Genomic DNA, 24,192 nt, shown 5'->3' on the forward strand with positions numbered 1-24,192 from the left:
GGCACACAAGGAGAGCCTGAGAGAGCTGGGACTCCTCAGCCTGGAGAAGAGAAGGCTCACAGGGCACCTCAGCCACGTACATAAATACCTGAGGAGCGTGCAAAGAGGACAAAGCCAGGCTCTTCTCAGCGGTGCCCAGTGACAGGACAAGGGACAATGAGCACAAACTGAAACACACATGAAATGTCACTGGAACAAAATAAAACACTTTTTTTAAAATGTGAGAGTGGTCAAGTATTGGAACAGGCTGCCCAGGTTGTGGACTCTCTATCCTTGGGAGTTACTCAAAACCCGACTGGACACAGCCCTGAGCAACCTGTTGCAGCTGACCCTGCTTTGAGTTGGGGAGTTGGACTAGATGCTCTCCAAAGGTCCCTACCAATCTGAACTATTCTCTGTCTTCTCCTGAGATGACATCCAGCCTGAACTCTCCTATGATCCTAATGAGTCAAATCGGAAGAAAACATAAAATAAGCAAAAGAAAAATCATTATCCACTGACCCCACCATCAGTGCACACTATTGTTTTTATTGTCCCACTGGACAAGTGCCTTTATTGACCAAGTCAATAATTGATGAATTATTCTTCAAGGTGTAGATTTTAATAATTTAAGCAAAACTCATGCACTGTACATTCCCTTTCTACCTAGCAGCAGCCTTCCTACGCAAAGGAAGCAGTTAGCTTTGAAGCAAATTTAGCTGACCTATATATGACAATATTTTATGCTATGCTTAATAGGAATTATTTTCAACATACACTTTTCTCGTCTGTGACTCAGGAAGTCTGTGCCATACAGAGTTGTTCAAAATACTCTAAACGTATCTCACATGCAGAAAAATTATGGGCTTCAGGGAAAAATGACATAGGCTTATGTAAGTAAAAAACATTGCATAAGGCACAAATTGAAAAGAACAGAATATTGATCTTCAGTTATTCTTTATTGCTTGAGAACTTGCCCAAGCAAATGGCGGTATTTACATTTTGTAAAAAATTTCTTTGTTAAAAAGGAGAATGAGTCATACAGAAGATATTTTCCTTCAAATTTTCTTGCTTCCTTTTCAAAACTTTGTAAATGGCATTGGAAAAATTGTAATTTAGTACTATTCCAACTACTAGTATTTACTTGGACAACATCACAATGATGAAATTCCAGAAGGTTCAGAATATCCATATTTTGGATTATCTCATAATTTCCAAAGGCAGAATGAGAGTAAGATGTCCTGGATGTGGTTAACAGGAAAGGCCCATGTTTGCACGTGCCTAACTCTACAAAGGATTTTGTGCTGTGTTTCACAGAAATGCTTCATGCTCTATGTGCCCTTGAGCCTACGCTTAAAACCTGAGAGAAAATCTTATATTATAGGAAAACAAGGAAAATCTGTCAACCATGAACCAAACAGACCAACATGCTGCTGTTGTCCTGAATCTATAGACAGAAAACAACTACGTTATTTGCTGCCTTAATTTGTATGGTTAGGAAGAAAACAAATTATAATTTTAAAGTATAATGGTAAATTGTCCCAAGTCAGCAGCTAAAAATTTCATTGACATCTTTTCAGCAAAAGCATCCAGCTAGTGTTTTTATTGTCTTGGACATGGTATGAATTGTACACTGAGGAATAGTTTATCAAGTGTATGTCATAAAACATGGAAAAATTCAAACTGACTAGTAAAAGCATGAACGAAAATGGAAACTGTTATACAACCTCAATTCTAACAAGTCATTGCCAGACATCCACTACAATAAATGCCCTACTAGAGAGCAGTATAAGCCACAGATGGCTGGGGAGCGGATTTTCAGATCAGGATGCTATACTGCAACATGCATGGGAGTGCTAGAAAAGGAACACAAATTGATCAATGCATTTAAAATACCACATTTCAAAAATGACTCGATTGGCTTGTTGGGCTGGATAGGGAAGGTAGCATTTGGACCTATGATAGGATTTGTCTCAACAGATGGCAGCAGTCAGATTAAAAGGTTTGTAAGAGATTTGATTTCCCTTGGTTTTGCCATCTTCCCTCCCCCCTCCCCCTACTTTTCAATTTTCCTTGGAATCTTTATTATTCTCACTGCATTGTACTGCTGTTACTTTTATTCCAGAAGACAACTAATTATCTGCTTCTCTTTTGGGCAGACAAAGCAGAACAGGGGCAACTCTATATTCTGAATTCTGTATGGTTTTGTAGAGACACAGCTCTTCACTCTGAAGAAAACCAATAGAACGACTTATGTCAGCAGTGAAGATGGCTGTTAGCAAAAGTATGCTTCTCAGGAGTTTGAAGAGGTGCAAAGCTGCATCAGTGTAATTTGGATGCCACAACTGTGGCTTCTTTGGTAATACTTGTTTCACTCTTGTCAATGCACCTGCTTTGTTGGTATAACTACGTCCACCACACGAGTATTTTGTGTGCTCCTATCTGCACAGTGGTAGCACACTCTTAGTGTAGACGTAACCTAAGCCTGGTTTTAGTAACTGAGGCCAACTTTTTCACTTAAAGGTAGTCTTTAAATCAAGACACCTACAAATAATTGTAACCTGCATTTTAAAAGTTTGACTCCTGAGATGAATAAAGCTTAGAAGTACTCAGCACTTTCAAGAACTGGGCCACTTTAAATTGTGCACCAAAAAGCTCATATTCAAAAAGAAGCCAGCTGAACATTGCAGGATGTGCCTTTTGGATAGGAGCTAACAATCTTAAACTGAAACTAAACACTTGATTTCTTGGTACCTCAAGAAGGGGGGCAATTCATGGTCCTCCAGCAGAAGTGGCACCACCTAGCCACCTTAGTGGTGGAATTCCTGTGCCATCAACCCGTGGAGCCTAAATGCGAATTTTGCCTGACTGCTTCGTTTTTCTGGGCATAGATAAGCCCTGAGACAGACACCTATGTGAAGAGGCAATTATTTACTTACTTACTTTAATACAGCTAAGCAATTAGAGCCTTAACTTGTCCAAGTCCTGGCTTGTACTGGAGGGATTTGACTGCACTGTCTTTGGACCAGGCATCTTCTCCAGCCTGCTTTCTCCAGCAGCAGGCAACTCAAAGCAGTCTCCCTGGCTGTACTTTTTTCTGTTAAGCCACATGATCAGTCAGTATAACTCATCAAGTGCCACAACTTACCATTTCATTCCATCTGCAAATGTACTCGAGAATCTTTTAATATTTCCTTCCAGGTAACTGATAAAGCTATTGAGCAGTATTATGCCAAGAACAGATTCCTGTGAGTTCCCACTAGAAGCAACCTTTGAGATGAATATTCCCCAATTCTAATCATTTTTCAAGATGTTTCTGTTAGCCTGTTTTTAATCCATTTGGTAACCCTGGATTACACTGCTTTACACACTGTTATTTCATTTTGTTTTGAACCACAGTGTCAACAAGACTAAGTAAATGTCACAAAGTAGCCTAAGTGTGTTATTGTCAGCACAGCTACCTCTGTCAACTTCATTTGTGATCCTGGAAAAAGCAGTATCAAGTTTGTTTGACAAGATCTATTATCCATAAAAACTTGGCTGGCATTATGCGTGACATCATCTCTTCATTTTTTGTTGGAAGTATCTAGTTTCAACCTTCCAATGATTTTGCTTGACCTATAGTTACCTGGATCATCTTGTTTAACCTTTAAAAATTCTGGCACAACGCTTGCTTTTTCCAGTTCACTGGAACTCCCCTTTGTATGCCAAGATTTGTTAAAAAGCAACAATAATGGTTTAGACAGTTCAACTGTATTAATACTCTCCTGTACAAGTCTTCTAGTCTGACAAAGAATTAAGGAGGAAATATAATGACTGAATTTAACTTCTGACTTCGATTTTAGAAAAGCCGAACTTCTCTAGAATGAGCTGCCAACATTTTCATAATGAAGTGTAAAGCAGCCATCAGTGTCTTTGCTGTGATGTTTCAAATAATCTCAAGTGCTTCTGTGCCTTGCAGCCACAAAACACTTCAAATATTATAGGGACAGTTTGCTTTTCATATAGTTGTTCCACCATATGTATTTCCTTTTGTTGTTTCTTTCTTCCTCCCACCATTTGCCTACGTTTTATGGGAAAGCCTGGAAGTTTTACAGGCTAAGATTAAAGGACAGATATGTGGAAAAAAGACCTGAACTTTTGTACTGTCTTGTAAGCAACCTTTATGGCTGTGTTTGATATAATTTTTAGAAGCTTTGAATTCAGCTGATGTTAATAAATAATCAATGTAATAACCTTGTTTTCAGCAAACTCCTTAAACTGTAGGGGTTTGATTTTAAACTGTATTTGAACACTAGCCCTCTAAATTTGGCATGCATTATTTCTGAAGCTACTGATTAAACATCTTTCTTCTGCTGTTGCATCTTATGGCATTTATACTAGCAGGTGAAAAGGCAGGAGGCTGTATTACAATTTCTGTCGTACTACCCTACTTTATCTGAAAGTACAGATATAAAAATTTCTTTGGAAAAAACAATGACAGTATGAAAGAAGATTCAAACTAAATGTAATAAGCTTTTTAAATAGATCATTGGTTATAGCTCTATTTGCTGAATGGAATTACTATCAAACTGTCAGGTCTATCTACTAAATCAATACCTAGCATCTAGATTTCAATATGCTCAGTTTGAAACATATTTGAATATTTCTTCAAATATTTAACCTCAACTCCTACTCTCTTGTACGGGTAATATACAACAGAATAGTGGAAATACAATGTTTTTGTGAATGCCTTTAGTATGCGCGGATTAAGTAAGAAAAACATTTGGCCCTTCACATAAGAAGGTAAGAGCAGTACAACTTGCAATTAGTATGAAAATTTGTATGTGAAGTTCTCCCTAAGATGGCTAAAATGATTGTTTGCTTGTGGGAGACAGGTTACCTAGAAGAACTTTTTCCTGACATTTGGCTGATACCACCATTCTTGATTGACTTTGTAAAGCCTTCTTCTGAATCATTACACAACACTAACCCACCTACTGGTCTATCAAGAGGAATAAAAAAGGCTGTTTTACCTTTTTCACATCAGGAAAAGCTACTGTATTAATGCAATGTTAAGTAGAATCTCCTACAATACAAATATAACAAAGTAAAACAATTTCAGGATTCTCTAGCCTTCGAATATGTCCACCTGACACTGCTCTGATGTTTAAAAGCCCCTTCCAATGTGGTACCCAATAGCTTATTTTTAAAAATAAACTTTGTCTGGATGAAATTTTAGTTAGATAGCTCCTATCTGTCCTTTATCTAACTGCATGCCAGACCTAGACTATTTTTTATAAGCTCTGTTATTAGAGAGACGACTACAATGTGAGAAAACAGCTACTAACACAGGCCACAAATGGACTCTCAAAAAACTGTTTTAAAAGACCAAATCTTGAAAAAGTATCATAAATCTTCTTCCCAGTTTTAGTGGAGATTCCTTGCTTAGGGATTTAGGCTCTTGGGATTGAAATAGTCTTGGAAGTAGAAGAAACAAATCAAAATAACGTAGCTAATGAATGCTAGTAATGATGACCAGCAGAAGGAGGCTAAACCAGTATCTTCTACCTGCTGGGATTTTGGTCCCCCATCCAAGACATCTCTCAAGTCTGGAGGGCTTATTCTAAAACTGGCTTCAAGTCTTCTGACAGGAAGACATGTATTTTTCACAGAATTTTTTTGTTTGTTTGTTTCAGCATATGAAACACAATTCTGCTTTTACCAACCTAAAACATAAGGCCAGTACCAAGTAAACTAGGATCCTGGCTATAAATTCTTTGCCAATGTTTCTCACCTCCCTTATCATCTCTGCAGTAACAGAACATTTTCCATTAGTGAAGAGAACTTCTAGTACTTGCAGTCAAAGAGTGGAATCGAGACTATGAAAAAAAAAACACCTAAATTTCAGTTTCGATTTCAGTTGGTTTATTAATTTTTTTTTTTAAGGAAAGATGAAGCTTTCCTTCTAAAAGGAAAATCCCTGTAAAGACATTATTTTCCAATATGAAAACAGAGGTAGAAGTGATACTACGACAGAGCCACACTGACACTCGCACAGCTCAATTTACATACATAATTACCCTGATGATTTTAAAACATCAGACGCTTGCACCCAAATTTCCATTTACAGCCAATATAAAACCAATTCAGTCAATCCTGCTTTACTTATAAGTGTCTGACAGAACTGTTTCAAGTAGCTAAGAAAACTGATACAAAATCCATGTGCTTTGTGCCTGTGCTGCCAAAAATGACTTTGGCTGAGATGATATAACTCTACAAAAACATTTGTTATCATAATGTTATTTATTTCCTTCTCTTCCCTAACTGCAATGTTTACTTCGTACCTGCGTATGTTTGCATGATTTCAAAGAAACATGAGTTTGTACAAGAAATATTTAGTCTGAGTTTATCAGTCTGAAACACTCAACGCAACATTCCTAAGGCAACACCATGCAAAAAGCCAATTTTCCCATTTCATCTATGACCTGAAGTTGTGAGGAAAGACAGGAAATTTACCCGATTCCTGGAGATAGCGATACACCAAGAAATTCACTTCGTCACTGGTTATGCTCATCTTAGCCCAACCTCAATATGATGAGGTTTACGAGAAGTGTGATCCACGCTCTGTTCAAAGGGAAAGAAAAGAACAGGTTTTGTTTTATCTTGATTTAGTATGAAATTTGTTATCAAAATAGAGGTGGGAATTGTTAAGGGATTTAAAGATCTCATATTGTTATTAGAGCTGTTACATCCCATTGTGAGGTACCCATTAAATAGTGTGAATCAAGTACTCAAGCTGTACTGTACCTTTTATTATAATTAAAGAGCAGTATTTAACATATATAAGAGAGTAGAGGGAGCATTTTAAATTTTGGAAGCCTTTGCAAATGTCAACTCTTTCACTTCCGTGGCTTTACTACAGCTTCTTCAGACACTCATTTCTACTGTGTGAAGCATCTTCTTTTCAGAACTGCTGGCAATTACAGTCACGTGTAACACACCAAATCATAACCTTTTTGTAGCCCCAAATTTGTAATCTAGTTTTCTGTCCAGTAGTTCATCCACTGAAAAGACAGGTTCTGCCCTTACCAAACCATGTTATGCAGAGAACTTAAATAAAGCTCCCACAAAATAGAAATAAATCTAAATTTAAGATGAAATTACAAATTTTATTACTGGGGGAGGTGTGGGGAGAAAGAGTGAAAAAAAGAGAGAGCACGCCATATACCTTGTGCCAACAAGGAATAAAACTACCCTGGCATTATATAAATGTATAATGTTATAATGTCTCTGCAGATTAATGGCGAATAAGAATTAAACTTCAATTATTCATTTAAGTAATCCTAACCTTTAGGATGACAGTTTTACATTACTGTTTTGGGCATATACTCTGATCATAAAACCACTGTTGTTTAGATGATAAATTTGTTTTGAACGTTTTCCATTAATTCTTGATGATTCGTTTCTGTTTGGGAAGCTGACTTAGGTAGTTTGGTTTGAAAAGCTGTAAGTACTTCTCAGACATAAACTTTGTGGCTTTGTTAGCCACACCATACCTATAACGAATCATGTAAAGATTTGGACACAGAAGCACACGCTATGCTCCTGTCGCGTATTACAAATGAAAGACCGTAGGTGTGTGCCGTTTGTTTCAATTTCCCGTATGTCTCTTCTTGGCAAGCGGAAAGGTCTTTGTTCATCGAAAACCTCTTCAGTAATTCCTGTTGCCTAAAGTAGCACCTGCTACTGCAGGCAATGCTGATCGAATACAAGTTTCCCCTGCTGCTGATTTAAACCAGCAGGTCACTCATGACTGTAACAGATGTCTCTGCATATTTATGTAAATGGAGGTCTTTCGAACCCTGGTAAGCCTTTTATTCTCCTGGGCTGCTATATTTCATCAATGGCTCGGGTGCTGGTTTTCCATAAGGACCCTTAGCTTGCTAATTTGGGAGACATCTTCCTCAAGTATTCCAGTCTTTATTATTACAGTTTGCTCTTCAAGGACAACAAGAAGAAACGAAATACTGAAAACCATGCAATCTTGGTGGGGAAAATTTCCTCCACTTTGGAAAGGATGATCACTTTCTGCTAGGATTCTGGATGAGGACAACATCAGCTGTATCCAACATTCAGTTCTGTCACACATGCCACGTTATCACCCTGGGAAGTCATTTGGTCTCTTTTCTCCTCAATCCCTCATCTGTAAAATGGGCTTAAATTTCTCTGCCAGGGGATCAGGAGACTGGAAGCACTGGTAGCTGTAAGGGCTTTAGTTACCAAGGTTGGCAACTGCAGGCAGTGAAAGCACCACTTTCAGTATAGCTTTACACATACTTCTTCCAGATAAACAGAACTGGTTCTGAATAATGAATAAACCCTGTGCCCCTTTTTGCATAATCATCACCATACAATGATGAACAAGGCAGACATTCACAGCAACAGTTAAGGCTATTTTCATCCCTGTCTGACTACTTAAAATACACCCGTATTGCTGCTACGGCCATGATAACAATAAATCAAGAAACTTTTGATAGCTGTGGGTTTAAAAAAAAAAAACACCCAACATAACACTTCTAAAAGCATTTTAAAAATAGCTGTTTCAGTATTCGGTGGTAGGAAAGTTGGTAAAGATGAAACCCCTTACAAAAATTCAGTTTCAGCAATGACGTACTTTGTGGTAAAATGAACTTTATTAAAAAAAAAATCAAGAAACTACAAATGCTGTTTCTGGATGCATCCTGCTAATTTAAGACATTAGCATGCTATTTCCCACATAGAGAGGGTTGCTTTGGGAAAGGCAGGGGAAGGGAAAGGAGGAGAGTTGTTTTTTGTTTGTTTTTCTAAAGACGACTTTTCTTACATGAATAAAAACCAGAGAAAATCAGCCTGACTGCAAAATAAGTAGTCTGATAGCCCCAGAAAAACCTCCACGGCAGCTATGTCTGTATCAGAATCCCAAGCACACAGAGTAGCTGGATTTGCCATGCATTTTCCCTGAAGTCAGTCAACAGGAATTACTTTGACATATGTGTCGGATCATATCTTTATACACATTGTTACCATGCCATAAATAACCAGATGATCCCCACTCATACATTTAAGGTCTCTTCCCTCCCACAGATGCCAGTGCAGCAATCAGATACACAACTGTAAAGCTTTTACCCGTCCAAAACGATACACAGATCTTGGCTTTGACCCAGAGAAATCTATTCATTAGAAATTTGGCTGAGCTATGAAAGACCATACTCGATTTCATTAACGCTCTTTTTGATTTCCTTCTTCTCCACAGATAAACACCCCAAATAAAAGAGGCTACAAGAGACATGGTGGGGAAGACAGAAACGTACTTATCTTTTGTGTATCTCCAAGTCTGATTCATAAGGAACAAACTGGCCTCCCCCTCAATAGAATTTTTTTTTTATGTAGAAATGCAAACTTCTGTAGAAAATCATAGAGACCTTTAGTTATCATTGTGATAGATTTATTTCTACTAATTGATGGTCTCCTTTTGTTACTGGAGATTGGTATTACCTAGATTAATAGCATTTTTGAAGCAGTAAATTATAGCTTATAAACAATACTGATGTGCCTTTGGAGACATTTCCCGTTTAAACCAGCAATAACATCTTAATCCTTCACAATGTCAAGAGGATTGACAAAAAGCATTCAAACATGTGTTTCAGGTTTTTTTTTTTACTGGCAACGTTTTTTCCTGCACCCAATTACACATAACAGAAAGTTCTATTTACTTCATTAAAAATTAGGGTTGTGATTCTGCAGATACTTGAGAATGTCCAAACATGTGAGCTGAGCCCACTAAGACTTCCCAAAGTATAACAGATCCCAAACATTCAAACCCCACCAGTGGATGGTTTGTCAAGATCATGCAAAATCAAATTTAACGCTTATTTTAAATAAACACTCAACTCTCAGTTCTGCTGGGATAGGTTTGCAGAAATGCTTCTTATACAGAGGTAAAAAGCTGGGTTATTAGCTCAGATAAGCTACTGTTGTGCTTCTAGGGCTGCTTGGCTTTTGCTGAACTAAGTCGTTCAGCTGGACTTGAGCTGGCTCCAGTGAAGCTAATGCTGCACACGTTTCCCTGTGCTCTGGGCAACCAGGGCAGCTTATTTCCTGGAGTACACCACTGGACACAATTTGGCTCTGTGCACTGACATATCACTGTTCTCAAATTAAACCTTCCTGGAGCACTGCAAATCTTGCTAATGGGCCATGGAAGTAGCTCTGGAGAAAGGCAGACTCGAGCATACCTATGGTTCAGCACAGTGCTTGCCAGGTTGACCAATAATAGTTTATTTTCATCCCAACCACTTACTCAAGGATTGCTCTTCCTTTGTCCAGCATATTTTAGCACAGTTGTCATAAATAAGGGAGATCTGGCTGAAGAATCAAGGGAAGATAACTTTTTCAACTTTGAGATAGCATCTAAAGACACAACTCCCCAGCCTCTCTTCTAAATCGTGCTCCCAGGGTCCTGCAGGGCCGTGTCCTGCCCTTCAGGCTAACCCGAGGACAGGGGATGGCCAATGCTATTTCAGGAAAGGAGTTTATATTTGCTTCTTGCAGCAGCGTTGCCATCCACAGGGACTGGGAGTTACCAGTCAATTTTCCCCTCAGGAAGGTGAAAACAAGCCAGACATTTAGGGAAAACACCTAAACTAAAACCTAAACCTGAAACCTAGATAGGAAGCCAGGCACTTCCCATTTCTGCATCCAGCCCTGCTGACAGAAGTTCATCAGATGGCTAGTCTGGCCCTCATCTTACCCCCTGAAGAAATCTACAAGCTCCAGTCTGCTTTAACAGAGCGCTGAGCAGTTGTCACCTTCTTGGGAGGATTTTTTGTGGGTCAGTATTGTGAAAAAACACCCTCCCCTCAAAAAAACAAAACAGAACAAAACACCAAACCCACAAATTTTCATTTATCTCCTGGAGGGGTTACACTGTTTACCTACTTATTTGACAAAGTTAGGCCATAATGTCTTTTCCAAACCAAATTTTTAATGACAACGTTGTCATTAGAATGAAAGGGGGGCAAAGAGAAATTTTGTATTTGCTTTGGGGGAAAAAAAGGGCAAAAATTAGAGGTTCCATAAAAATGAAAACATTTCAGAAAGTTCAAATATTTAATGTTGTCAAGTGGATGCCCTGCCACATGGGAACCAGAGTTCATGTACTTGTGCTCCCATTTTCTTGTCCAAGATGGCTCCATGCATCACACCACGTCTCTCAGGACCCACTACAGTTTCCCCATCTCAGAGAAGATAATGTGAACACGAGAACTAAAATAGACTCTAGGAAGGCACTGTGACAGCATAGCCAAATCAATGTGTTACTGTTTTGCATATGCTCTGTAGTTTAATGAAAAACAGTATTTCCCAAAGCCAGAAGCCACTTCTCACAAAACGAGTCACATAGTCTATCTCAGTATTTTCTGTTGAAAAATGCTTTCATCAGAAACTTTCAATGAGCCCTGTGCTTCTGTATTTCTAGGCTGTGTCTTACCACAGAGCCAGAACAGAGTCAGCAAGCCAGCAGCTCTTTCCCAAAGGCTAACGAGCTCTGCTTGGCCCACACCACTGCATTCTTCAGTCTTGGCTTTTATTGCAGCTTATTCTTCTCGAGGACGAACTCCAGTATGCTCCTTTCCCAAAATGCCAAAACCCAACTTCTGAAGAGGAAAAGAGCACACTCAGACCGCTCTCCCCTCGCAGTCTCTCCTGCCATTTCATCAAGCTAAAGAGTAAAACATATCTTCTTTACAAGCATCCTGACAAGGGAATGAGACTATTTAATCCTGCTGATTACAAGGTATGGAGCAGGCAGGATGGTTCTTTCCAAACTCCACCTATGCCAGTCACCAAAATAACAGCTAGTCCTGTTCAAAATGCAGCTTGTGCATGCATCACTTCCAGACTCCTCCTTTGCAAGGCTTGCACTTGACAACTTGCTTTAAAAATTTAAACCTAAAATATAAACAGTTGCTCCCTCTAGAGATCATGTACTTAAGAAGCCAAATCAAGATGTGCTCACAGAAACACTTGCACTGTATCTCCCTGGCTTTTCTTCATGAGGAGGCCAATAGTTAACTATCCTCATTCTGTAAATGATCATCATAGGTCATCTGAACTATTTAATGCACAAATGAGACAATTCAAACCTCTCAGAGCTATTGTTCTAGGCTCTTTACAGATGCTCACAGACGTCTTTGCATCACTTGTACTGTAAATATTTTGAGGTTTTCTTCACAAGTACAGTAACGAATTTGTTGTTTCGGGGGAATAAAAGCTGAGATTCCGCAGAACAGGGTAATCTCCTTCGAGAATAGTTATTGCACGGTACAGTATGCGCTGTCTCAGAGCTTTGTCACCGACATTTATAGCAGCTTAATAAGGACAGGGACCTCAAAGAGAAAAGGCAACAGGCTTGTCAGAAAACCTGCATTACCAAATGTTAAGGCTGGCTCTTCTTTTCGTTTTAAGTCTATTTATTTACAGTGACCTTCTGCTGATTTTTAAAAGGCCACACTAAACTGAAACAAACCCAGGGAGCCCCAGCTCATCCCCATTCTCACTGCTGCCTCTTAGGACCACACTGTGACAGAAAGAAGTAAGAACTGCATCTGTATCTGAGAACTTCATGAAAAACAGCATGGATATAAAAAAGGTCTAGCTTGGATCCTGACGTGTTAGGGTATCTCATACAATTAATCACTGAACTCAACCATATCCGTGTTCAAAATCTGGTGCCAGCTGAAGAAAGAGGAGGTAGAAGGAATGAGAACTATAGACACATGGCAGTGATCAATGAACCTGCAATTCTGTCTTGAACACGTCACTCTTGATAAATCAAATGCTGTGTGGGCAAATCTGACAAAAATGGGGTTTTTATTTAAATAAAATAAAACCTTTTTTTCAGGTTCAGGAAAAAGGTCAGTTTACTATGCAACACCTATAAAGATGTGCTCCTGAACAGATGAATTCCTCTTTTTTAAAAGCATAACTGCATCTACTGTATTTATATTTTTAAAAATCTGCAATAATTTAACAAAATGGCTGTCCTATCCTGGAAAAGATGTTAACAAAATAATATACTATCCAGTAAAAGATCAAAACTTTTAAAAAAATGCACCAAGAGCCCCAGTACAAAAATACTAATAAAAATAGCATGGCCAATTAAACACTTTGGTAGACATCACTGCAGAAAGTTTTATTTCAGCATGAATATTACTTTTCTTTAAATTATAAATTACATTTCAAACTGAAAAGCCATTTGGAACCAAACCCACATCTATTTATTTAAAAAAAGGGCAGCAAGAGATACTCCAGCAATTTCTAAGTGCTATTCAAACATTTTTCAATTAATCCAACAATTTCCAGTGCAAAATAACTAATTGTCAACAAAAGGCAAGCCTTTCACCACCAAATTCCCAGCTAACTCTGCTTCCTCCATCAAAAGATGCAGAGCTGGGCATCAGCTCTTTCATACTTATCATCTCTTAGTTTGATCAGGTTATTTTTCAGTTCTTAGCTGGTTTACTTAATTACATCAGCCTCCAGCATTTCGGTTCTAAGAGTTCAAGTGGATCTTTTCCAACTCCCTTTGCTGCAGAGTGAAATGGGTTTTCCTGTATTGATCTTTCCTTTTTGGCACTTTGCTAAGGGAAAAAAAAAAAAAGCAAACAAACCAAACTGCTCTCCTTAATTAGTGCAGTTCTGTTATACCTCTTCCATAGCTTAGTTCTAAGAAGAGGCAACTTCAACTAATTTTTTTTTTTAAATAAACAAAAATAATGTTTACACTAGTATATTGTATAGAAAGCTCAGGGAAGCCAAAAATAAGACTGATGGGAGAGTGGAGGTTGATGGTAGTTCTAGAGCTTGCAAATGAAATTAATTGTTTTAAAATAAATGAAGGAGCTGCAGAGGCTTAAGAAATCAAAACACATGATTTAATTTCATTTGAGAATCAAGATACCTCATCATTTGGAACAACTGAAGTCAATTGGGAATGCTGTTGCTAAACAGAACCAGGATTTTCTTCCTCAGGTGAGCACAAAATGGCAATTAGGACAAACTGGGGGACAATAGCATGTGTCCGCGCATTTCAAACCAATGAGGCCAAAATACATGATCATCAGATTGAGCAGTTATTTGTCTGTGCACATGTGCATTTCCATGTATGTAATGCAACAAGAAATGTGTTTTAAATCTTACCAGTAGTGCTACACCCTCGAAAGTTAAGGAAGATTGCAGCTTTAAAAGGATGGCACAACTGCTCTACCGACATTCGCTTTTCTTGAATTTTGGCAAGAGGAACAGTGTAGTGTACTAATACTACCTCAAATTTAACTTTTCACTTAATTTACCTGGATTTTACTAAAACCTCAACAAAACCAAAAGGAAAAACATTCACATTTTTCACCCATGCTTCACATTCACAGAGCATTGAGGTGAAAGGAATATGATGTTTTCTACCAATACTGGTTGTACCTGTTCAATTTTCTTTCTATGACTGCAGACTTAAGTAAAATAACATAGCTGAACTTTTAAAATGAACATCCCCCCAGACATTTAGAATAAAGCAGAGTTTCTTTTTCAGCTGTTGACAATGTCTCTGACACCTAACATAAAGATCCGCTAAAAGGTCAATGTGAAGTGTCTACGTCCCACGCTGGCCTTGTAGAATGGACATAGAGAGACACCCTTTGAGGTGACACCATGGAGCTTCCAGAAACCTCCAACAAGGCCCTGAGCCAGCCGCTGCATGGGCAGCAGGGGTTAGCAGGCATGATGCCCATTTTAAATGAGGCAATGCCATAGCAAGGAATGCAAGAGCGATGGGCCTGGAAGGACAAGTGAGAGACAGCCTGAAGACCTTGCCCGAAAGATGGAATATCTGAGCAAGGCTTCTTCAATTATTTTTGATTTTTATCCTGCAACATTGCTGTTTAAAATGGTGCAACTCCGGTAGCAGGGGCCAAAATTCTGATTTTTCCCAACATAGCTGAGTGCTTTAAGTAGGCTGCAGAATTGGATTGTGTCTTGCCTGCACACCTTACTTTTGAAGACGGAGTTAAGGGTAGAACATCCATGTGTGCCTTTTACCATATTCCTTCGATAAACTACATCCTATACCACCCTGAGGGTGAACCCTCATTTTAAAAACCACAGGGCTATCACCTTCCTGGTTGTAATGGTATCAGTGCGAGCTACAGCAGTAGGCACCTCCACTACCCAATGTGTTATGGACAAGCACGGCAGGTGTGTGCATAAACACTGCAAGACCAGGGAGGTGATGTGCAGTAAGGGTAAAGGGGTTTGAGAACTTTTCACACCCATAATCTTGTATTCTGTTCCTTTGCCCCAGAGCTGTTGGGTGCAGGAAATGCTCTCCAGGCAAGGGGCAGCAACACACACACAGCAGCAACGCCATGCAGAAGGGCCTGTTTGTCCACATACCTGTAGGTCTGTGTGTTACTCCTTCTCTTCCACAAGGCCTAGATATCCAGTAAAACCTGTGTTTCAATTCCACGTACATTTGAATTTCATGCTATTTTAGTATCTTGCAGGACAACTTGACACAGGTGCAGTTAGAGAAAGATTAAATGTAAAAGCCATTCTGGTACTGTCTCATACCAACACCTGTAACTTGCATGACAAAACGAATCCTTGGACTTAGCAAAGCTCTACATATAAGATGACATAAAACAACAGGAGTCTGTGCTGGTCTAAAAAGCCTATATTTTTTAGCCGTGCAGGCTGGCCCCACATGGCTGCGAAGCCCTAGAGGTCGTGGACAGGAGAAGCACCAGCATTGCTCATCACATGTGTGACAAGGACAGGTGTATCCCTGATCCTCACACATTGGGGCCGTACGGCTCCCCAGTGAGCGAGAGCCACGCTAAGGACTTGCGAAGGTCTAGAGACCAGCCGGGAGCCGCAGCAGCCCAGCTAGTTCACGTCTGGATGGCCTCAGGCAAAGGGAACGTGAAGCAAAGGGAATGTGCAGCAACGTCATTAAGGGGGTGGGTTTTTATTAGTTTCTTCTAATAAGCCTAGCAGATGTTACTGGGAACATTTTGATGTTATTTTTCCATCATTTATAACTTTATTTTTAATTTTTCCCCTCAGAGCAAGCAAAGGCAGTAGATCTTACCACATATTTAACCTTAACATGTTTTCCCTGTAGTATTGTTAAAAGTGTAGCTGAGGATTTTCTTTATTTGTATTATTATTATTATCGTACAAAGGGAGAAAGTATTTTTCCCACTTGCCTATAATTCCAAAACAGCTGAAAAGATTATACTCTGAGTTAAAGAGGAAAAAATACTTTTCAGACTCACAACATGGAAAATTTCACCCCCCAAAGCAAGTATTTTGTAAATTTTAGAATATGTGAAAACAAAGAATTATAATGGAAACTATTTCAAACTTTTATTATGGAAGAACCTATTATAAACTATTTATGAAGATTTTAACTATGGCTATAAATACTTAATGTTTTCTTTTGAATAATCCTAAGAGAATGCAAATACTGTTAGGACAAAGATTATATAGGATAGTGCAATGCAACAACAGAGAAAATAAATACACAAATTTAGGATATTTCACTTCTGTGTATTTCTACCTCCAACATTTAGCTCTTAGTGGAAATCTGCTGACATTTTGGGTTTTTTTTTTGTTTGTGGTTTTTTTTCAACACAAGCTTCACTAGGTTTACTCCTGGTTTATATAGGTTTGAGCTCTGGAGAAGGGTCACTAAATCCCTCCATTTTTATGGAAGGTATCATAGCACTTTCCTTGTTGGAAGGTAGAGGGGGAAGGAAGAAGGATGGAGAGAAACAATTTGCTTTCAAAGGATGCCTGCAGAACCTTCTAAGCAACCACTGAAGTAAAAGCTTATTTCTAAGTTAGTTTTCTGCATTCACACTGCTAAATATTTCATAGAGGAACTTTCTATAAAAATCAGTACACAGAATTAAGACTGAGAAATCTCCATCTTAGGAAAACCACCTCAAACGCCAACTTCAGATACTGGGTTTCTTTTTATAATTTCTTTTAACTCTTCCTCTGTATGCTCTATACTGCAAATAGCAAAGTTCACACACAGCACATCCAGTAGTATAATTCAAGTTGTACAAGACTATCACACATACTATCTGCCTTTTCATCCATCCTCCTTCCTTTGCATGCTGTTATTTGCCATCAAGGGTGAGGTAGTCTTTCTGTCATTTTCGGTTTTCCTGGCTTTCTGTCTTAACTGGTAAGACCAGTGGAATAGTTTGTGCTTCTCCTCTTTAGCTGGAGGGTGTTTGCCCATTTTCATAAACACATCACCAGCCATGTATGGAGGTACCAAATGTACACAGGTTTTTTCCCCTCCCAATCTTCCATCAATTTTTGGTACATTTCAATATGGTATTTTGCTGTTTTCTCCAGTCTAGGGACAGCAGGAGACCTAAGCAGCAGCACTTTGTAAGGTTTGTGTATTCAGACAGTATTTTAAGGATGACTTGCAAGTCCTCACCAGGCAATCTTTCTTCTGTTTGTAGATGTGTGAAGAATGTGCTACACAGAAAGATAAAGCACATTTCTGGTGGCAGCATCATGAAGTCCTACACAGTGCTAATATAAATAGCAAAGTCTACCGATTAAAAGGCAACTCTTTTTAACCTAGTTTTTAAAAAGCTAAACGGCCTAGAAATGAAGACGAACTAAAAAATCCTTGGGGAATCAGAGAAAGACATGACATAATCTCAGTTTTTCACAAAAAAAATTCAGCTGAATGCTTCTCAGGAAGGATTTTCATATATTATGACACAGTTGTTAGCTGAAATTAAATAAAAAAGCACTCCCCTGCTTTAAAAAAATCAAGATACAGCAAATTGAAGCCTTAAATCCGTACATACAGGGTTTGAGAAGCTTTTAAAGGTTTTAATCCCTAGACAAGAATTGTTTCATGACAGAATAAAATGATTCTAAGTTTTTGGCCTTCCCTCCAAGAAGGGCCCTAGGGAAGCTAGAGACGATCAGAAGGGTTGAAGTAGATGTCAATCACATGTTTGTTATTACAATAATATTATGAAAGCTACTGATTTGTAGGATTTTGGGTGCTTAAAAGCTTGAGGGTCACAGGCTGGAAGGGACCTTGGGAGGTGCCTAGTCCAACCCCCTGCCAAAAGCTATGGGGTCAGACCAGGCTGCTCAGGTCTTGGATCAGTCAGGGCTTGAAACCCTCCAAGGATGGAGATGGCACAGCCTCCCAGGTCAACCTGCTCCACTGCCTCACTCTCCATGGGAACACACAGGCAAAAGTTTCTCCTTTTACCCAGCCTGAAGCTGTTGCAACTTGTGCCTCTTGTCTCTCACCCTCCCGCCCTGTACCGCTGTGAGGAGCCCTGCTCTCTCTCCTCTGTGATCCCTAGTAGGTGCTAGGGGGCTGTTAGGTACCCCTGAAGCCATCCCTTCTGCAGGCTGTCCCATCTCCCCCAGCCCCTCCTCACAGGTTAAGTGTTCCAGCCCCACTGCTTTGGGGTCCTCCCAAGCTCCCTCCAGTTTGTCCACATCTTTCCTGTGTTAGGTCCCAAAACTGGACGCAGTATCTAGATGTGGTCTGACGAGTACCATACAGAGGGGGACAATCCCTTCCCTTGATTGACTGGCTCATACAGCCCAGATTATTTGTTTCTTCTAGTTCACATGAGAAATTACACCAGCGTTATAAAGCCGCAGAACCTCCATACAGCTTTAAAATGAACATCGGTATCAGCATTAATGGAAAGGAAGTAATTTTTCCAAGTTGGAACGGTCTATCTCATTGTCCTCTTTACTTATTTTATTTGGAAAAAGAATTTTTATTTGGAAAAGACATGCAGGAAGGTAGATGGGGTAACACTCCATACTGTCACGCCTACTGGATCTTGTAAGGATACAGTAACCAAGCAAGTATTTTAGTCATCCAACTCCTGGAACATAATTCTCAAAGGCTAGCTAGCTACGAAATTCCCTCTACAAGGAATGGGGAAAGTTATATGCCTGTTGCAAAGATTCATGTGTTTTCCTGTAGCCATGGATTAGACACTTGTCTGAGACTGGGATTCATTGCTTCAAATCTCCCCTCCAAATCTAGGCTCCAATTTGTATTTTTGGCTGGAGAGAACTGACTCAGAATTTTTATTTGAAGAAAAAAAAAAAAAAAAGGATAAAGGTGCCAGTGGAAGCAGTAGACGAGATTTAAGAGACTGAAGACTAAAGTATTCACTTTAGAATTAGCAGGTTCAAACTTGCATTCTCCAGCTCCCAGGAAGGCACACTTCACACCTGGTTACAGGCTGCTGAAATGAAAGTTCTGTGGAGCAAAGAATTTGAGACTCACGAGCCAGAAGGATGAGGGAAAGAAACAGAGATCTCTAACTGCTCTTAATGATCCCTTGCTTATTGCAGGCATCTTGCAATTGGATAATGAACCATATATGCTTCAATCTTTTCAGCATAAATGAAAAATATGCATAGTGAGGATGAGCATTTGTGTATTGTTTACTCAAAGATGAACTTGAATTTTTTCACTCTTCACCACTATTTTTTAAATATGTTTTACATTTCTTTATTAAGGGAAGATAATTTTGGTCTCTTCTTATTTCTACAGAAACTCAAGAGTCTTTGTAGTATTATGCAAGAAGCAGACATCAACACCTATATTTAAGTATGACACATTATAAGCTTATATTATCTCTTATAATTTGACTCAATTTTAACTATTTGGACTGTAAAGCTCCACAGTGAGTGTTTGCCTCAGGCAAAACTCCTTCTGGAAGGAATAAGCAAAAATAGTTCAGTTGTTTCAGAGGGAAGGTGGAGAAAACCCAGCTTTGTCCATATTTATACAGCTGTTTCAGTGAGAAACTGTAGTGCTTCCACACTTTGGAGCAGGGACTTAACATCTGGCGGAGAGGTTGCTCTCATGGCAAAGTGCCTTCCCTGCCCTCGTGAAAATCCACACAAATTTAACTAAAATAAAACCTCCTGAAAATACTACTTGTATACACCCTGCGCAGGTTTGATAGAGGCCTGCAACTGAATTATCAAAATATTTTCCTTGCATTAACTTCGCTTCCTACTCAAGCAACAGGAGCTCAGGGTCTTTTTACACACGGGAAAGCACACATATGGTGATGCAGAAGAAAGGGCGAGAGATGGGACGGGGACTGGGAAAGGCGAAGGGCATCATGGGTACAGGTTGATGCACCACTGAGTTGGTAGCCTCAGGTGTCTCACCTCTCTCTAGGTAGCAGAGAATACTCTTTCCTCCCAACAAGTATTTCAGAGGAAAAATTATTTTAGCCAAAAAGTAACACTGATTTTGAAATTTTATTCCTGCACATTCAGACCATGTGATCTTTAATGCCTTCTAGCTATATTCATTAACATCTGACTTTTATTATTTTTATGAGTTAAGGATTTCCCCCCCAAAACATTCAATGATGAGACTTAGCTAGTTTAGGGCATTATTTAAGGAAAAATATTTAAAAGTTTAATTTTTTTTCAACAGCAAGTAGACCTTTTTTTTTTCCCCCTCTCCCATTTGTTTTTTCTCAGTTATGAACAGGCTTAAATAGCATAGCTGTTTGCCTATAAGGACCTGTATTCTACTGTGGTCAAATTTAATTTGAAAATTGCAGAAATTTTTAGCTCTTAGTAAACTGTTAGTATTTAGTCAACTCCTTTGAACACCAGAAATGCGCACAAACACACACTATTCAATGCGTGCTTATTCTCAGGAACTGGATTCAAAGGCAGAAAAGCAACAAAATCCTGGGGTTTGAGGAGGTACATTTTCAGCCGTCACCGAGCAATAGTTTGGTACTATGAACTAGACAAAAAGTGACCAAATAAAATGCATCAGTGAAGAGCCAACACTTAAACTTTTATTCACTACCAACTTGTATAAAGCTAGATTTACTCATAGGACTTTCACAATGATGCAAAGAATGATTCCTTTCTTTCCTTTATTAATAGAGGCCTTAAAATTTAACCTGATGTTTAAGAATGCTTACAACCCCCTGTGTCCAAAAGACATGTTTCCCCACCCAATACATTGATGCAGATGATCCTCCTTCCAATCAAATACCCTTGTGAAAGAAAGCTTAAAGAAAGGAAAAAGTTTGACCAATTCTACATTTCATACTAATGCATCACTGTTACCTGTTATGGTAGTAGCTTTTTGTTCTCTTGAAGAAAAGGAAAAAAAAATACTACCAAAGATACTTTGTAAAGAAAACTTACTTTTTAGCTGCTGATACTTTATATCCAGACATATGTGCAAGTCTTCAACAATTAATAAAAACTGTAAAATACTCCGTAAGACATGTAGTCACTAAAATGCAACGGTTATCTATTTATATAAAATGAACCGCTTAAAATTGTTTTACTTTATGTGAGCTAACCCGTAAAAGGATAATAGCGTGTCTCTTTTTTAACTTAAACTCTCATCTTCCTTATTTTAAGACCTGACATGGGCACTTACCCAGAATCAAGCAACTTACAACTTTTTTTTTTTTTTGTGGTGGGGGGTGTGGGGCTGGGGGCAATAACAGGCACATCTCACTGACAAAGAAAACCAGTTATTATTAGTAATAAAATCTACATTCCTTCTGGAAGGATTACAATATAAAAAGCAGGCAAATAAATTAAAACACAATATGGGCTGGTTTTATACAATCAATAATGGTAACAATAATCTAAGAAAACATAGTTTTATGCATACGCAAATGCCAATTCTAACATAAAGAGATGGATATCCTACCTCAGGAGTTAACAGTGTCACTGTTAATGACTTTTTATTGTTCTGTATTTTCAAAGTGCTCTTAAAATATTTATTAATACATCTTAGATGTTTCTGTGTAGGTTTTGGTGTTACACAGAGCTTCTCAGGCTCTCATCAGATGTCAGCAACAGTTTAACCGTTATGGTCCTGTGGCCACCTCCATTCTCTTCCAAAGTGAAGGACCACAACGCATCCGTGACAAACATAAATGTGTAGAAAATATTTCACAAATTCACATCTCTAACCTCTCTGATCTTTTCAACTGTTAGCAACAAGCATACTGTTTCTCAAAAAGCAAAGCCTTTCTTTGTAGTTCCACCTCAAGTTATACCATAACATAAGCAGCCAATAATGTTACTATGTAAGAATGGCTCTTAAGAGATTTTGAGTAATCATTCTGACACAATGTATTAGAAAAAGATCAGAAACATTCACTTATGTGCCCCACCAGTCCTGCTTTAACCTAGCTTTCAGCTGCTACGGACTGTCTGCCATTACAGCAGCAGCAGCAACCAGCAGAGCTGCATCCATCCCCAGCAGTGAACTTCCACAAAACACCTCTTAATTGGTGCAGGACATGCTCGGTGGCTGACATGCTCTGGGTGGAGGTTCGAGTGCCCGATCACCTCCAGATGACTGATCTCTCAAATGAGTTGCATATTTTTGACTACAAAAATCAAGGAAAGGTGAAAGAAAGAGAAGTCTAGCGACAGGTAGTCAAATAAATTTCTACCAGCATGGAGGTAGAAGTAAATAACAAATCAATCACTGACTTAAAAATAATTCTAATGAATCAAACAGCCCTGTGAATTCATGCAGTGTTGCTACTTCACCACTAAATATGGTGCAGTTCCTTCTATTATTAAATTTGTCAAATATTCTGTAAGAAATACAGAGTCACTAAGACGCAATGGATATCTATTAGTATTAAATGAAACCCTTAACACTGTTTTACTTCATGTGAGCTAACCTGTGAGAGAATAATAGCATGCCGCAATACATCAACTCTTACAATCGCTTTTCTAAATAAATACTCCATTGTAGCTTTATTTTTAAATTGGGGCAATTGGTTTATCTAAAGCAAAATGCACAACTTCTATTTAAATTTTTTATAAGGATCCTTTTTGCTTATAAGGACACTTTTATTTAGATTTTGTGCTCATGCAAAGTAATTTAAAACCGAAATGCTAGAACGCCTATGAGGTGAAGCTGAAGGGGTAAACCATTTACACTTGATGTCTATGGTCACTTAATCCATAGGACATAGAACCATATAACACACAAATTACCGCAGAGACATAGCACCTCATCAAGTCACCTTACAATGGGTGATTGTTAAAGTTGCAAAGGCTACTAACTGGTATTGCCCCTCCTGCCACCAGTTGCTGGAGCAGTCACCTTTTATTCTGCAAAGGCAAACCCTGAGCTCCTCTGTGGAACAGGCCAGCTGAGCCGGAAGAGGCATCATGAACTTTCCCATGTAGCAAAGTCTGAATAGAGTTTGAACCATGGGGCTGAAATTCAGGGAACTGGTGGCAAATTGCATGGTGAGAGAGCTGATGGGTAGGACCACATACATGCACCTGGGGGCGTGGAAGAAAAGCTTCAACGAAAGGGCAACGATGTACACGCAGTGAAAAGGGAGGAGGCTGCCAAGTTGCAGGAAGCTGCCTAGTGAGAGCTATGACGGGCGAGAGTGCCAGCTGACATGAGGCTCCATTCCAAGAGCAAAGAAATGGTTTCCTATTTAATTCCTGCTGTTTAATTTCACCCTCTAACGGCATTTAGGAAACACCATTTACTTTGATTACAGGTGAGGCTATAAAACAGAAAAGTTGCAAAACTCCTTCTGCCTCAAGTCTATATTCCCAAGATTTCACAACTTCTGAAACACCCACACCACATTCCCCCGCTGAAACCACTCAACGGTGCTCAGAAAACCTGGAAAAAGCCCCAACATTAACTTCACCCTCCCCCCAAGAATGCACATGAAAAAAGGCTTGTATTCAGCAAGCTGAATAAATGGGTTTCATACTAGTGGAGTTGGTGCCTGTAACTATGCCTCCAATGTAAAATGACATTTCCATCATTTCAAGAAATGATCCATATTCTTTAGGTATAAGCAGGATACTCGCTCATGCCATTTTCATAAGTAAGGGATTACACACAGAAGGGAAAACTATATTGTAAGCAAATATTCCCAAGACAGGATCTGAAATATTACTAATATTAGATATGAATATACTATTTTGCAGACTTTGCTTCATTCAGATAGAAGGTTGAACTATTTGCACAAAGAAAGAACACAGTCTTGCACTCTGAAAACTCTTGCACCTCTGGAAAAATAGGAAGAAAATTCTTCATGGTACTGAATATATATCCCC

General features: G+C 38.9%; 1 protein-coding gene across 4 annotated transcripts in view; it reads right to left on the reverse strand.

Moving 5' to 3' along the window:
* TBL1X (transducin beta like 1 X-linked) overlaps positions 1–24,192 on the reverse strand; it is a 200,575-nt gene that overhangs the window by 50,167 nt on the left and 126,216 nt on the right. For 3 of the 4 annotated variants that reach the window (XM_064437193.1, XM_064437184.1, XM_064437201.1), the window contains one exon: positions 6,478–6,585. The exons of the other annotated variant lie outside the window; for it this stretch is intronic. In XM_064437193.1, coding sequence (XP_064293263.1) covers positions 6,478–6,535 — 58 coding nt within the window. In that variant the 5' untranslated portion in view covers positions 6,536–6,585. The remainder of the gene's footprint in view (positions 1–6,477; positions 6,586–24,192) is intronic. 4 annotated transcript variants of the gene reach the window in all.

This window comes from Phalacrocorax carbo, chromosome 1 (genome assembly GCF_963921805.1).
Source record: "Phalacrocorax carbo chromosome 1, bPhaCar2.1, whole genome shotgun sequence".
NCBI classification, from domain to species: domain Eukaryota; kingdom Metazoa; phylum Chordata; class Aves; order Suliformes; family Phalacrocoracidae; genus Phalacrocorax; species Phalacrocorax carbo.